Below are 16,442 nucleotides of genomic sequence, written 5' to 3'. Positions count from 1 at the left end.
GCTGTTGGAGTGTGTCAGTGTGATCGTGCATGTCAAGGCAAAGTCCTCCCCACCCGCTTCACCCCCCAGATTATTCTCAGAGATCAAGCTCTGAATGGCAGGAGATGATTGCAGCACAATGCAGGCCGGCAGACAGGGAGCGGGCCAGAAACGCTGGCAAGCTTGTTAGGATAAATGGGGAGAACACAGAGCAGTCGTTTGGAAATATACTCATACCAGCTAAAACTTTTCACATCCCATTACAACCAAGACCTCACTGGTATTTATTGGTAACTTTCGGTCTCTCCACGGCTTTTGCCTTGTCCTTCGTGATGCAGTTTGTTGGCTTATCTTCTCTAACAAACCTCAGAGGCCTTCAGAGAGCAGCCGGATTTACCCTGACATACGGGAAAGCTACTTTTTCTTTTAAAGCTGTGAGTCTTTTGTCACAGCAAGAAGTTTGTAGATCAACATTCTTTATTTCCACATAACTGTCGTCCCTTCGTCTGATAAAAATGACATGAGTGGATTTAACGCACATACACACTCTGAAACACAAACACACACGGACGGCGTACTCTGACTGGTCGCAGCTTGTCTGTTTGTTTGGGTTAGTAATCATTAATTTACCCAGGAAGCTCCATTAAGATTACAATCTTCGGCTGAGGAGAGAGGGAAAACTCACTGACCACAGACTTGCGTCTCAGTTTGTGTGAGTGCGCGCGCGTTCTGAGGAGAGCAGGAGGAGGGGAGGTCGTTCTCCCGGGAACAGCTTGTACATGTGTCCATCTGCAGTTTGTCTTTGTTTCATGGTGCATCAAATGTTCAAAGAGGCTTTTCAGCAGAGAATGACTTCACAGCGCAGCAGTTGCTTCGGTCCCTCATTTGTCTGACCTTACGGTGAGCAGACTACACACTGCTACCCATCCATGCCACACATACCCGCTACCATGCAACGCTTTTTTTTTTTAAAAAACAAGGCTGTTTCACATTATCCAGTTTCTCCTTTGCATAATTTACAGCTTTACCCCTGCGACATTCTTCTTTTTTTTTCCCCCCTCTCTTTTTTGTGCTTAATTCATTTTAAATGCAGGAGTCATTCCTTCTTGCTGCTCTTTCTTTTACTTTCCATCTGTCTTTCCTCTCTTTTATCACTCCTTAGGCAGAGTTAATCTCTCTTTTCTGCGTCACTAGCCCTGATCGCCTCCTAATCACACAGACAAATGCATATGCAAGCGCACACACTCACTGGCTAGCAGGCACGCACGCGCACGCACACTCACACTCACACTCACACTCACACTCAACCTCGGCTGCTGAGTGGTGAGTTGAAGGAATAATTAAGTGATAATTACGGTCTTTTAATGATTTGATTCAGTGGCTCTGTACATTAAGTGTATGTGTAAGAGAGGCACTCACCTCTCCAGCCTATTACCATGACCTTGACTTTAGAGAAAAACACAATGAACGAAATGCAAAGCAGCCATAGCATAAGTAAAGGTTTGAGCAAACTTAAAGGTTAACGCACAAACTCGCATCCACAAATCAGCGCCCGTGCAAACACACATCTGCTTTGTAGCAATGGGCTGTAAAACTTACTTACACACTCTCACACAGGGCACTATTGCCATGGGGATATGAAATTTAATGCTTCAGTGACTGATGTGTTGGTTGATTTGTCCTGTGTGTTCATATATGTGTGCGTGTATGTGTGTGTGTGTGTGTGTGTGTGTGTGTGTGTGCGTGTGTGTGTGTGTGTGTGGGTAAAAGTGCCTGATTTGCAGATATACACTAAGTGCGTGGCCCATACTGTGGTTAATTAAGTGGGAGAGCAAAGTTAAACTCGATGGTTTTTATTAGCGTTGCAGTGAGTGAGAGTGCATTATCAACCCCCTTTCATTGCGTCTTCTTTTTCCTTGTTACAGAAAATGAAAAAAAGAAAAAATAGAAAAGGACCAGCGAGGAGGATCTCTGTCATTCTGCATGTCTGTTCCCAGAAAGCCGATGCTTTTTTTTTCACGTTTCCATTGTGATGCACGTTGTCAGATCTTCCCACCACAATTTACAGTTGCCTAAAGCAACCACTTCCTATTAAATCTACAGACTACGCTCCAGTTTTCTAGTCTACCCCTACACCATGCAATTACTCCTGTATCTCCAAACTGTTAAGAGGCAAATTCACACCCTTTACGGGCCGGCATGTGCGCTTTGCTCATGCAGGTTGGCAGGGATGTGTTGGTGTGGCTAAGTATTTGACTAATCTGCTACAGCTGAAGGGTGTTTATTGAGTAATGTCGACATGGCAACCCCTAATATCAAGGGGCCAGGAATCAGCATGACACACACTCCTGATTCAGTATGACTCATGTTTTGTTGCTCAAAAGCAACAAAACATGAGGTTAAGTACATGCATATTTGCAGGCACATTCTCTAAAAGATAATCTTAATGATTGGTTCAAATCAATATCTTCCTCATCTGCAAAAAAAAAAAAAAAAACCCCCAAAGGGGTTTACATTTTGTTTTATGGATTTTTAATAATGTTTAATTTTAAAAATGTAAAAAAAAGAAAATCCCAGACTTAACTTTTCCAAATATAAAATATTATTGTTCATGATGAACAGTTGGCAAGATTGAATAAACACAGAAACTCAAAGCAAAGGAGGAAGTAAGGAAATATATAGAAGGAGTGAAGGAAGAACAAGTGGAGGAAAGGAAAGAAGAAATGACAAGTGGAAAGAAGAACCCAAAAAGAAAGAAACAGAAACACAAGAAAGAAGAAAAGGAAGGACGCATGGAAAGAAAAAGTAGACAAAAGGAATAAAAAAAGAAAGCGAGGAGGGAAGGGAGGAAAGACACAAGGTAGGTAGAAAGGAAAGAATCAAGAAATTACAGAAGGGACAACAAATAATATAGAAAGGAAAGATGGAAGGAAGGACGCAAAGAAATAAAAAAAACACAAGGAAGAAAGAAAAAAAAAAACAATGAAAGATTTTGACAATGTAACAGGCAGTAAAGTATGCTAATAAAATATTCTCCATAATTTTATCATCTTTGTCCATCAATTTGATTTTTTAAAACACCAAAATCAAATTCTAGCCTCATCCAACACTGAAGGATCCTGGGTACAAAAATATGACATTTCATGTCAAATTGAAGTCTGACTTTCACAGTGCTTTTTAGCTGCAGTGTCCGCACATGTCTGGTGAAGTCAGTCTAAAATTTAAGCAATAACCCCTGACATAAAGATAAAGATGACATAGAGTGTCAAACATTAAGTTTGACACTCTATGTCTATATTTGAAAACCTTTGAAGCAAATGAAATAGAGATTCTTAATTCCTGTTGTCTCGTCTCTTTCTTATAACCCTTAAGTTGTGAACCTGCTGGCCTTGTGAATTTACTGTGCTACCCACTTCTCTATTTATAAATTGTGTTTACATTTGAATGTTTATCATAGTGACTCCTGGACATGACGACCGGCAACAATTACAAAAAGAAAACAAGAAAAAACACAAAAACTATTAAAATACTCAAAACATAAAAACAAATCACAAATATCCCATATACGTATTTTAAAAAGAGGGAATGAAAATGATCGACGTGGTTCTGCTAAAGCTGCTCTCAGCTAATAAATCTTTACGAATGTTCTGTAGGTCAAACCACAAATGAGCAGCATAGTGCACATTTCTGTGTCACCAAATCTGAGCTAAACCAAAAAGCACTGAAGGAAGAGAAAGCATGTAGTTTTTACCTGCTGTAGCATGAGAGCCTGTTGCTGCTGCAGCAGGGCCTGGAGCTGAGGGGGGGAAAGGATCTGTTGCATCTGCTGAGGAGTGATCATCTGTGGGCTCATCATGGCCATGGACACGGGAACCTGAAGACAGAACAGGAAAAGAAGACGGCACACGTTAAAAGCGTCCTAACACACCTTAATGTTGTCATGTAAAACAAGAGCAACTTAATCAGTCAACAGATGAAGCTTTGTGCGAAGAGACCCAGTCGACAGAAAAAAAAAGAAGAAAAGAAAAAAACCTTGAACATGACTGTGCCCGCAAAGTGAATGCTCAAGTTAAAATAAACAGCCTGCAGTACAAGCTGGTTACGCTGTAGGCTGGCACAGACAGGTAAGTCAGGGTGTGTGTGTGTGTGTGTGTGTGTGTGTGTGTGTGTGTGTGTGTGTGTGTGTTTGTCTCCTGTTCTCTGTTGTCACTCACTGCGAAGAAAAAAAAAAAAAACAACAAAAAAAACAAACAGGCAGCATCAGATGAAGACAAATAGAGAGACGCGCTAAAACACACCCGTGCTGTTGACATTTTCCAGCACATGGCTGGCACTGTTAAAAACCGTCAATTTCCGTGGCAGCAGCCGGAGATGGAATGACGGATATGCAATCTACCAGTAAAACATAAAATCTTATCTGCTTTTATAAACACATGATTACAGACTGCCGTCGATTCTCTCCCAATCACGGCCGGGCCTGGCTGGGAGGAAGAACGAACAACAAAGTTGGGTATCTGATGAGATGTTCATCTCATCAGATAAAGCTGCAGGCGGCCTAAAGAAGCAGAAAGCGAGGGAGAGACGGTACATAGTTGTCATTTTTGCAGATGTGTTTTGAAAACCTTCCTTAATGCTCTTGCATTGTACACAGAAAATGCACAGAGATGCTAATCTGATTACAAAACACTGCAACTCTGGGGACCGGCTTGCCGCGGAAATCTGAAACCGAGAGAGTGCAAATGCACACACAAACAGAGGAGAAAACACCACAGCAGCAGTTCTGCTGACAAGGCATTTTTGTATTTAATAACTGCTGGAACAACACCAGTTAAAAGAAATTATAAATAATAAGGGGGGATAAAAAGACATGGCGTGAACATATTTACGGAGATGGATTTGAAAGCTGATATTTTTGAAGATCTAAAGTGATTCTCTCACCGTCTGAACATCGGTAAGCTTCGTGTTTAATTGATGAATACTTGAAAAGGAAAAAAAAAACAGTTATCAATCTTTTCAATGAGCGAATCTCTGTCTGTATGCATGTGTGTGCGAGATAAAAACAAAAACAGTTTTACAGAAGAGTTGTCCGGCTCCTCACCACCTGAATGGATGGTGTGGAGAAAGTGAGAGAGGCAGGGAGAGAGGTGAGCTGTCACTGGTAGATTAAATCTACGAAGAACAGGTTTGACTCCGTAAACAAGATAGGCTATAAATACTCGCTATCTGTTACCAGCTGCTCCTCCGTCTTCCTGTTCCACACACTGATAGAGGGATGGGGAAATATTACAACATACCAGTGGCTAGCCAGGTTGGTGGTAAACAGTACCTGTACTGAGAAAGGTGTGCCATACTTTTTTCAGTTTTCGGATAATAGGGTGAACTTAGACCTGATTTAAACTTCTGACCAGTCCAACGTGTCTCGGTCTCCAGAGTTCTGTCTGAGATGAAATTACACAAATACATGAACTCCAATTACTTATTTTGTGACTTGTAATGGCAAAGAGTTATAATGAGTTTTATTCAGGCACATCACAATAGAGATGACTATACACAAACGGATTACAGTGAACTGCAAATAATCGATTATTTGCAGTTTAACCTATTTTTTCAGGTTTTTCTGTGGAATGCAACTGCAAATTATTCATGGAAAGCCATCTAGTTGCAGAATTCTTCTTGGTGCATAACTAAAATATTTGAAAGAAGATGCACCATGGGAAGCTGGAATACTTGAAAGCAGTGCTACTTGACATGGATTGGCATTTATTTTTCTTGCTGCTTATTGTCTGTACCCCAAAAAGCAAAAATAAGAAAGCCTGTCGATATTAGCTTCTGCTAAGACAATCTCCATTGTACATATTAATGTATACTAAGGTATATTTGGTGTGTGAACGATGAAAATATTTCTTTATGAGTGTTTCTAGACACTCATAAAGTTCTTGGGTATTCGTGGATTTTAACCCCGCCGATAGCGGGTTTCCGCTGTACATGCTTTGCAGATATTTATATATCATTACAAAAAAATACTTTGAAGTGGCATCTTGACAAAATGTGCAAAAGTCAGAGGGGCTCTGACTCTGTTTACAAGCGACTGTACTGTATGATTGTGCAGAAGAGCAAGAGTTTCTGTTTGAGAAGTGGATGTAAAGCGGGGTGAGTCAGACGACCCTTTGGCGTCGTGGCAGTTGGTAAGGAAATAGGCGAGGGAGATGGGGTGGGGAGGGGGTGGATGAGAGGTAGCGGAGGGTCGGGGGGTGGGGGGGGAGATCAGCGAGTAAGATGGGGGTGGTGATGGGTGCCGCCTGGCGTCATGCCAGCTTGCCCCCGCCGCCGGGCCTTGTCAGTCTAGGCTGCCAAATGAAAAGCTGTAATTAATTGCTCTTGTGCATCCCATTCTTCCTCACCGACTACTCATACATTCTATTTTATACACACCGCCATTGACATTTTCAAGTCACAGGCGTAATAATTACTGGAGTTATAGCACCTTTCTGTGTGCTGGATTACACTGCGATGCCGGAACCGCATGTGCGGGCCTGCGTGCGTTCGTGTGTGTGTGTGTGTGTGTGGTAGGCTGAATGTTGAGTAGTTAAGGTTTGACGCCATTAATTGCCCCTATAATCTAATATCACAAAGCGTTGTGATTATGGGGCATGCGTTGCCACCGCCATACGACACCGCCAGCCTCAGAGCCCCGGCGCAAAACAAAAGCCTCGCCATTAGCGATTTGACGGGCCAGGACAAAAGCGCCTCACAATGCAGAATTATATTTTCATTCGGCTTTGTCTCTCCTGGTGAATGATTTCTCCCCTTTCATTGGACTGTGAATAGGGAGAGTCTGAAAAGCCGGGTGATTTGAAGTCAGCCATTTATTAAATGCATTTAATTTTTTCTCCCCCCGCTGTCGTCCATTTTTTTTTTTTTTTTTCATGTTGCATGTTAATTTAAAAGAGAGAGATGCGTGGTAGATTAGTGGGAAGAGGGAGGCGAGGTGGGGGGGAGGGAGGTGGTTGCGAGCAGGGATAGGACAGGAAAGACAAGGACGTAGCGAGGAAGGAGGAAGTATTGAGAAATAATGGTTGGAAGATAAGGCAAGTGTTTGAGCTGTCAAGCAGAAATAACCGAGAAGGTTTCTAGAAAGAGCAGAATAGAGACGAGAGTCTCAACAGGCATCCGCATGCTGACACACAGGTGAGACGTCACAATCCCCTGGTCTTACTGCATCTTATTTAGTCCAATCACTAGTAACAGAAAAAAGTAAAAGAGTAAAAAAGTCACTTATATCATTAACAATGCAAGAAAAAGTCACAAGCAGTCGAACAGTGCACACATGCACACAGGCAGACTCACACTTCAGAGGGGTCAGTAGCTGACAGAGGTTAACCCCTGCCATGGATGGAGGGAGCTGCGAGGAGAAGGAGGGAGGAGAAGAGAAAGCAGGAGACAGCCCTGTCGTTTACAGAGAGCGGAGGAGTAATTAGAGGGGTTGTTTGAAGAGGGAGTTTAACTGATTAACAAAGGCAGGGAGAGGGAGCCGGGGAGAGCCCAGGAAGATGGGAAGGAGGAGGAAGAGAAAGGCATGAAGTCCCAGAGGAGAGAAGAGAGAGAAATCGGGGGAATGTAACTTGCATTTCAATGAGGTCTCATCCCTCTCTCCTCTCCTCCCTTGATGACTTTTCATCGTAGCTGGGAGGGAAGCCTTTTGCCACTCAGGAGAGAGAAGAGGGATTGCTGTCTGATATCAAACCAGCAAGCAAACACGACAAACAGGCCAAAATGTCTGCATAATCACTGAAAATTAACAAAGAGCTCTGCACCTGCCAGTAAATACTGATTAGGGTCGTTTCTTTATGAATGACAATGAAAAAAAAAAAAAAAAAAAAACACTTTTTAGGGGCGTAGGGTTTATTAATCCACCAACATCTAATTAGCATTAAAAAGCAGGTAAATTGCAGCAGGTTACTTTTTTTTTTTTTATTTCCTCAAATTATGACCAATCGGAGTGAGACGAAGCAACGATTCAAAGTGAACAAAAACTAAACAGGTGTTGGTTCATCCCTGTAATATGCAACACGTACGAGGGAGCGGGTGACTGGAGGAGGTCTCAGTCTGAAGCCTTTCTGCCCACCAGACGCCACGTTCTTTCACAAACGCAAAGGAGCTCTTTCAAAGCAATATTAATGTTTCGAAGCGGCCCACCCCAGAGTCCTGACCTGAATCTTACCGAGAAAGATAAATATTAGGGTGAAGGCAATGTGATGGAGCTCATCATCAAAAATAAATAAGCAAAATTCCTGAAGAAATACGCTAAACGCTTCTTGGAAAAATAATTTCATTAATTACCGAGAATAGTACAAATACGTTTCTCATATATTTTTTTTAAGTAAGAAAAGATCAAATTTAGATCAAAAATATCTTATTTATTTAGAAAAAAGGGGAGCTGAGGAAAAAAATTATTATTTTTATTATTTTTTTTTTACTGTAAGTTTGCTCTATGTTCTTGCAACCACTCGATCAGGGGGTGATCAACTGCAGTCGGGTGGCATGTTGAAAACATCTTGAGGATTGGAATAGGCCATTCCTATCGTAGGTGATGCATATACATAAATGTAACTTTCTTGGAAGGATGACGGCCTCATAAATTCACTTCTTCAGGTAATTGCTCCACAGCAAGAAGCCAGTATCGTGTGTGTGTGTGTGCGTGTGTGTGTGTGGGCAGAGAATGGTGAGAAGAGAGGAAGCTATAATCAGAATCTAAACAGGCTCTCGGTTTAAATGATGCAGCCTCTGCCTCTGGGGTCTGTGGGGACACACAGGAGAGAGAAATAATTGAAAAAATGACAAGGAGGGAGCGGGAGAAAGAGAGAGGCTGACACGGTCCTCCTCCTCACCCCCTACCTTGGAAGGAGCAAACCCCAGCACTGTTTATCCTTGTCACTAAGCATTACCACCTCACACTGGAAGTGACTGACTTCCCAACAACCTTACTGTCATAGACACACTAAAACACATGCACACACAACTTCGAGTGCATCAAGACAGGTTTGTTTACTGAAGAGACGGGGTGGGGGGGGGGGGGGCGGGGGGTAGCGTCAACTTCACCTAAAGGCAGCAAACATATCAAAGCTTTTTTATTTTTTTTTTCTTGTTTCTTTTTCTTGTTTTGGTAAAAATCTGACAGCTTATCAGCAGAAAGCGAGTAAAAGGCTGCACAGATGTGCCATCTGTTTGGCGTATCGCACGCTGACTCAGTGTGTGCTTGCAGTGTGCGGCTCTTTGACGTGTAAATGATCCTTTTCTCGGTTGAGGATTTGTTTGTTCGACAGCCATCATCGCTATCGGCGCCTTCGTCTGCGTCCCTGCAGGTAAACAGGCTGTCCGTGCTCATCACGCAGAGAAATAAAAGCGGAGAAGACGGGATTAAGAGGGGAAAACGGAGAGAGGCCAACGAGAAAAAAGAAAAAAAAAAACATTCAAGTGAAAACTAGACAGCGGAGGAGTTTCCACTGTGCTTGAGAAGGGGTGTTTGGAGCTTCAGGCCAAAGGTAAAAAAAAAAAAAAAAAAGGACCCCATTGTGTGCAATAAGCACCCTTCCTCTTGCTAATCTGAAGCAGGGCCAGGGGCCACATCACTCCCGGGGAAACTGATGAACGAAGGCAGGTGAGGTTGCTGATAATATGGGGATCCTACAGCGTCAGTTCCCAAATCTTTTTTATGCTGAGTCATGTTTCTGTCTGAGGCGATGAACATCTGAGCAGCAAATAAAACCATCGCATTGTGTTATTAGGTATTTGAGGAACATAATAATAAATTGACTATGATGAATGTACAAAAAAGGCTTGTCAGCTATTTATTAGTAATTTACTCATACTTGGCAAAACTCTGCAAAGACGGGTTGTACCAGGCTCCTAAGTACAACAGTGAACCAGGGGGTCAGCTTGGACTTTGACTCTGATATATATATATATATATATATATATATATATATATATATATATACACACACACACACACATACACACGGCATGAAACACAGCTCTTTCCGACAGGGCGACGGATAAGGAAAAAGAACAGGAAAAAAACTTCGGAGGGGCGGTGAAAGGCCAGCAAGTTCAAGTGGATAATCCCCCCCTCCCCTGCTCATCCTCCTCCTCCTCCTCTGCTGCCTCCCTCCATCTAACGCCCCAGTGCTTCAGAATAAAAATGACAACACGTTTTCAGAGCCCGTGGACCTGCACACAGCCAGGGCACTTCATTGGGAAGTGTGAGGCCGTTATTGACCATATTTCATTACTGATTTCACTCATGTTTCAAATCTCAAAATAAGACTTTCACGCTCGAGTGGCCAGACCCAAACCTTTCCTCTCCAGCCTGTCTGTCCAGCCCTCAGTCCGGAGCCGAACCCAATTCACAGGGGACTCAGCCTCCTCCCATGCACCCTTCACAAACTGTCAGGATCCCATACTACACTCCCAACACACGCAGCAGCAGCAGCAGCAGCAACGGCTCCCTCCACATCAAATCAGAGAAACTGCCAGCTAAGCACTTTCATTAAGTGGACAAAAGGAGAGCTTTGGGAAAAATACTCTGAAAGGAAATAAAAAAAAAAAATAAACAAAAAAAACAGAACAAGAGCATGAACTGTTTTAGCCCCATGGACTCTGGAGAACTACAAACTTCTTCCTCCACATTGCTTTATTGATTACTCAGAAGGTTTTGAACTCTGCCACTCTATATCTAAACTGAGCGAAACTTTGTTTTCACTCAGTTTCGCTAACGGAACTGAATGAAAACAAATCTGAAAATTTAGCTCGCAGATTAATATTCATTTGAAAAAATAAAAAAAAATACTTGTATTTTAAGAAAGGCAGGACTTTGTTTCCTCCCTCCGTGTGCCTCCTCCTCTCCCTCCGTCCCATTGGGCTGGTGTAAGCCCTCTCCAGAGAGCAGGGAGCCAAGCTAATTAACATAAGCCTAATGAGCCTTTTAATTTTTTTTTTTCTAATTAAACGAGCTCCTCAATAATACATGAAAACAGGACACCGCGCTATTCAATTACTGACGTATGGGCCACGGCCAAGCGCGTGCCTTAATCTCTATGTGTGCACGCCAAGTGCCAGCTTGTTAAGTGTGCCAAGCATGTGTCTGCCAAGTGGCGCATATGTGTCGGCTTGCGAGAGTGTGTCTATTGTGGGGAATATGTGACAGGTCGTACATATCATGCTGGGTAATCCACAAAATGCCTCTCTGCCAGCCAGCCATGAGCCCACGAATTCTCTCAGCAGCAATCATGCCACACGCAGTCAGGGCAACCGTGGTCAATTATAGCCAACATCGGGGACAAACATGAATCTAAAGTGTGAAACTGTCTAAGTTCTGCAGGGGGATGTCTCTTTGTGGACTCGTAAACAAAACGAAGAGGAGGAATCATACTGCTTCAGCGCTTTCCTGTGTTTAACTTAGAAGAGGGTAAATACAGGCAATGCCAACTACTTCTTGAGAATTTCTTACTTTTTTTTTTTTATCGCTCTTCTTACCACCATTACAGATATTGCTTTGAGCTTCTTCACAACTTTACCCCGTGTCCCTCGGTCTTCATGATGCTGTTTGTTCACAAATAATCGCTAACGATCCTCCGAGGCATCCACAGTACAGCCGCTTCCGAAAAACAAGTTATTTTTAGTAAATGTGGCAGGAATTCGTCAGGACACGACGTTATTTTTCTGCAAGTGATCGTCTACCTTTTGTGCGACTGTCGAATTTCTCCTGAACATCACCTGTGACAATAAAAGACACACACACACACACACTCGCACATGTGTGCGCTCGCAAAGTAGACTGATACCATCTCTCGCAGTCAGCCAAACCTTCTCTGAGCAACCAATCATATAGAAGATACAATCTCAGAGTTTCTTTTGCTCTGCGCTCAGATCCTCCCCTCTATTATGAAAAAAAGAAAAGAAATATGATTTCGGAGAGTGGTGGGGGGTTGAGGGTGGGCAGGCAGTAGTAGGCGGGTGCCTGTCAGCGCAGATGGAGGTTTCTCCGGAGAAGTCGAGACACGAAAAAAAGAAAGTCTTCCTTGCTCGCCCTGTCTGTCTCTCCCGTTTTCCCTCAGAGAGAAGGAGAAAAAAAAAAAATCTAATTATCGAGCTCCTAAAGATCTCATTATTGGCTGAGGCTCATTTGCATGTGTGAGAGCCGCGCAGCAGGAGCCAACCTGGGGACGGCCATTTTGAACCAGATGTGTGCCGCTATGCGGTGGCTTACTGTCACCGTAAGAAGTGACCACATTAAATGTCCGCTTCACTCGAACTTATGCTCACTCGCCGCTTTTTCTGTTGCAAATGCAATTTAAATGTGATCATTGGTCCTGAAATGGCAGTAATTAACAATGTGTCTACCTTTTAGCAGCGAGGTTTACATTGTAGTCTGATAATTGCCTGACTGTGACTTTCATCTCTACACAAATTTTTGATCAGTAAACAAACCGGTCTTCTGTGAAAATATGTCAACGAAGAAGCCCAAAAGTTGCAAAGAAACTTTATATAGAGGGACGATGGTTTGTTCCCTCAGGCTACCACAACAGGGAGTTACCAAGCTGAAGGTACCGCAGCAAAACCGCTGTATTTTATCATTTTAAATAATTCTTGTCCATCTGTTATAGTACTTTTTATAAAAAATGCAGTCTAAAAAAAAAACTAAAACAAAGTTTAGGTTAGGTTAGACTTACAGGGAATCCACAAAGGGACAGCTGATATGCTAACCATGCTAACTGTGCTAAATGCTACTGAGGGTGCCAAGTACAGCTTAAAATGCCATCTCTGTAAGCATTCCGTTGTTGTTTTGCAATCATGAAGCCCCTAAAATTGGGGAAATTGTGTATAACTGCAGAGGTGTGCAATCCTGACTGCTCACTCTCATACAAAAAGTTAATTGTGGACCAATCGAGTCACAAAAACTGCTCATGGCTCATCATAGCTGCAATAAACAAATTACGGATTTAATAAACTAACATATAAGAGTTAATCTGAGTTATTGACATTAAATTGTCCACAAAATCTTTGATTTGTTGTTGTAACTGGCACATATCATACAACAACCCACTTAATTAGCCACTAAATATAACATCGCACCTGGGGATAATGCTGACCTTTGACCTTTTCCATGAACTTTCTTTCTGAAGGATGAAATCCAGGCCCAGTGCCTGGTAAGGCTTTTAAATTGTTATATTTTAAAACTACAAGTGCAAAGGAACTCATTTAAAACCATTTCAATGTGCCCAAGAGAAACACAAAACACACATCAAAGTCACTTAAAAACACTCGGTGAATTTGCATTTGTGTTTGGATTTCTGCACTGTAAGGGTCCAGTCGCAAACACACACTCACTTGCATGTAGATCCAACTGTGTCTGGGTGTTTATGTTGGTAGGATGCGAGCTGACAGCTCAGACAACAGAGACGTTGCATGAATGCCCTGCGAGTGCAGGGAGGCTCTGCAGGTCAGACAGCAACAAACAGGACAAACAAGACAGAGACGGAGAGAGTGGAGGCGGCGTAGAGCTGGATCTGTACGTGTGTGTGTGTGGGAGAAACGAGGACGAGGGGGAAGGTTGAACTTCTTTCATGTAGAAGACGTGCCTATGAAGCAGGTCAACCAAATGCATGTTTGACCTGCATTCAGTCCTATTTGTGTGTAAATGCTTCCGCGTTGACACATCACAGTTCTTTCCAAGATCTAATCTTAAGAGGAACTGTTCACAGCAGGGGCATCCTTATTCTTTTGGTGATTTATTGTATGATTACTTTTTTTAGTAATTAAAGACAATGTCATAAAGCAAGTTTTAAAAGCTATTTAACAGTAACAATAAGGAATATTTTATCCAGTGTACAACCGATTTAAGGACCAGTTCTGATTCACGATGAAATGGTGAAACCCAGATTTTAATCATGCTTCATGTTAAACATGTTTGTCAGTAGGAAGGACTATGATGTGTTGATTCTGCTGTATGTTTGTTAAGTGGCATAATAATGCAACAGCCCGACTGCCCAACACACCTATTGCCCCACTCTCTTTATGCGAAGTCCAGTTAAAAAAGGAAGAAAAACAAACTTCCCATTCTGCATGCAATCGTTCAACTGTAAAAATGTAAAGAAAAACACATTTGGTATACACTGCAGAGCTTGTGTCCCGCTCGCTATTAAAACCTGCTCAAGTGTATTTCAGTAGGGATCCTGCACTCCGGCTAACCTCACTTTCTCTTCTTTCTGTGGTATTCAGCTCTGAAAACAACTCGCTACCCAGAAACTACAAAGGCCTCATTCAGTCAAACTAACACACATGCACAGACACACACAGAGAGAGAGAGAGAGAGAGAGAGAGAGAGGGTGGGATAAAGATACATGGAGACAGCATAAGAAAGGAAAAAAACAAGAGAACATGGTCCTGTATTAATCTGTGAAAGTGACATGAAAAGGTTGGTTGAAAAACGACGATGCAGCTGCCAATAAACGTGTCCCTGAAGGGGACGGAGCAACTCTCGGGATGCTCGTCCATGTGTGTGAGCTCAGACCTGCACGGGGCTCTGCTTGACCTCGTTGCTGCCAGGGGAGTTGAGACCAGAGGCCTGCTGGAGGAGGAACTGTCTGGCTGCCTGGAGTGCCTACAGGAGACAGGAAAAAGGAAAAATGAGAATCATGCACGCAGTTCCTTTAACAAATATATGTTTCTTTACAGGAAGGAGGTCCCCCATGCGCTGCTTTACATTAGCATAATGTGAAGCGATTATATTAAAACTTAGCAAAAATAATTAGTTCTTACTCTTTTACATTTTCTGCTATTAGAACCACAAACTTTCACTGTATCTTAACAAACCAAAATTCAATAGAGCATAAGCTTTAATTTTTTTTTTACAAATGCAAATTGGACAAAAAAAAAAAGAGTGCTTTTGGATCCAGGCCCAATGTGTGATACTTTGTAGAAACACTTTTCTCTGGTGTCCCTGGTGTCCATTTCTAAGCCTTTTGCAGCTTCTAGCTGGTTTTTCTATAGATCCATCCATTTTCCCATTAACACTAACAAGCGTTGTTGACACTGATGGTTGTCCTGTCAAGTGGACGGTCACGTAGTGATTCTGCAGTTGTCCCCTACTATGTATTCTCACCTTCAGATCATGGACAGACCATCGCTCTGTGAGACTTCCAAACTTGTGATGTTGTTTTATAACTTAACTTTGTTTTAAACTTCTCCAGAACTTTATCTGTGACCTGTCTGTTGTATTTCTATGATGCTACTTAATGATCTCGAATGATCCTTGGAGCCCTTTGTAGAACATCGATTAAACTAAGATTAAATTGCACACAGGTGGGCTCTACTAATTTTGTCATTTCTAAGTAGTTGTTCAAACTTTCATTTAGGGGTGTCAGAGCAAAAGGGTTCAAATAAAAATGCATGCCGGATTTTGTAGGTCTTTCTTTTGTTGTGAAAGAAATGTTTTCTTTGCACTTTACAGTCATATGCTAGTTTGTGCAGATCTAAACACATAAAAAACAAAGTGAATTCCGAGGTTAGAACTCAATGTTAAAAAGCATAAGTACTTTTGTGAGCCATAGTGAGTAAATATGTCTGTCTGACTTGCTTTAGAGTGCGAATATGAGGCTGCCTGTGTCTACATTTATTACCTTTAAAATGTCCTGATTCCCAACTGCCTTGCTCTTTGTTTCTCTACCCATCCTCTCTGGTTTACTCCACTTTCCACAACCCTTTTCCTCTCCCTTGCTCCCTTCTCAGAGGCCAGAGCAAACTGGCTTCTTCACATCCTCCGAGACAGAAGTGTGTCACTCCGTTTCTATGCACGCGCCCTGAACTGTGTTTGTGTGTTGTCACAGTGATGCAAGGAACTGCTTGCCCTGATGAGACCCGAAAGAGCCGTGACTAACCACCACCCACCTCTCTTCGTTTTTCCTCCTCCTTTTCCTGCTTCCCCCCACTCCGTCTGCCCTGCAGTCCTGTCCATCTACACACCAGTGACACCATCACTCACCGGCTCCATTTCCAGCCCTTCACTCTGCCCCTGGGTGTTGCCAATTCATCCCCACCAATACTGCAAACTAAGCCATTTCTCCTACTTTCTAAGCACATCCTTTTCTCTCCCCAGCCGCTGTATTTTGTGCCTTTCCTGTCTCCATTGTGACAACTCCGCCTCGCAGCGTTACAGAGTTAACTTCTCCAGCATTAGCACCAAAAGAGAAAGTAGCTTTTAATTTTTTATTTTTTTTTTTGGCTGGAATGTTTAACCAGCCCCGAAAACAAAATAAGAAAACACCCAGTTCATAACACAAGAGCTGCCTTGCACGTACAGTAAGCGCACACACGGACATGCAAGCGCAACCTCATGACGGAGGGTTAGCGAGGGGAGACAGCAGGATGCACATTTGCTTCCTCTGACTCAAAAGGGAAAGGTT

At 42.6% G+C, this 16,442-nt stretch overlaps 1 protein-coding gene across 3 annotated transcripts in view; it reads right to left on the bottom strand.

The window, feature by feature from the left end:
• The window catches only part of foxp4 (forkhead box P4), a 126,168-nt gene that overhangs the window by 31,519 nt on the left and 78,207 nt on the right, over nucleotides 1–16,442 (bottom strand). For all 3 annotated transcript variants that reach the window (XM_015050270.1, XM_015050277.1, XM_015050286.1), the window contains exons 3-4: nucleotides 14,552–14,641; nucleotides 3,731–3,853 (exon numbers count right to left, since the gene is read on the bottom strand). In XM_015050270.1, the coding sequence (XP_014905756.1) occupies nucleotides 3,731–3,853; nucleotides 14,552–14,641 (213 nt within the window). The remainder of the gene's footprint in view (nucleotides 1–3,730; nucleotides 3,854–14,551; nucleotides 14,642–16,442) is intronic.

This window comes from Poecilia latipinna, unplaced genomic scaffold, assembly GCF_001443285.1.
Source record: "Poecilia latipinna isolate Pla-1442-1.1 unplaced genomic scaffold, P_latipinna-1.0 Scaffold48, whole genome shotgun sequence".
Taxonomy (NCBI): domain Eukaryota; kingdom Metazoa; phylum Chordata; class Actinopteri; order Cyprinodontiformes; family Poeciliidae; genus Poecilia; species Poecilia latipinna.
This window is presented reverse-complemented; position numbering and strand designations above follow the sequence as displayed.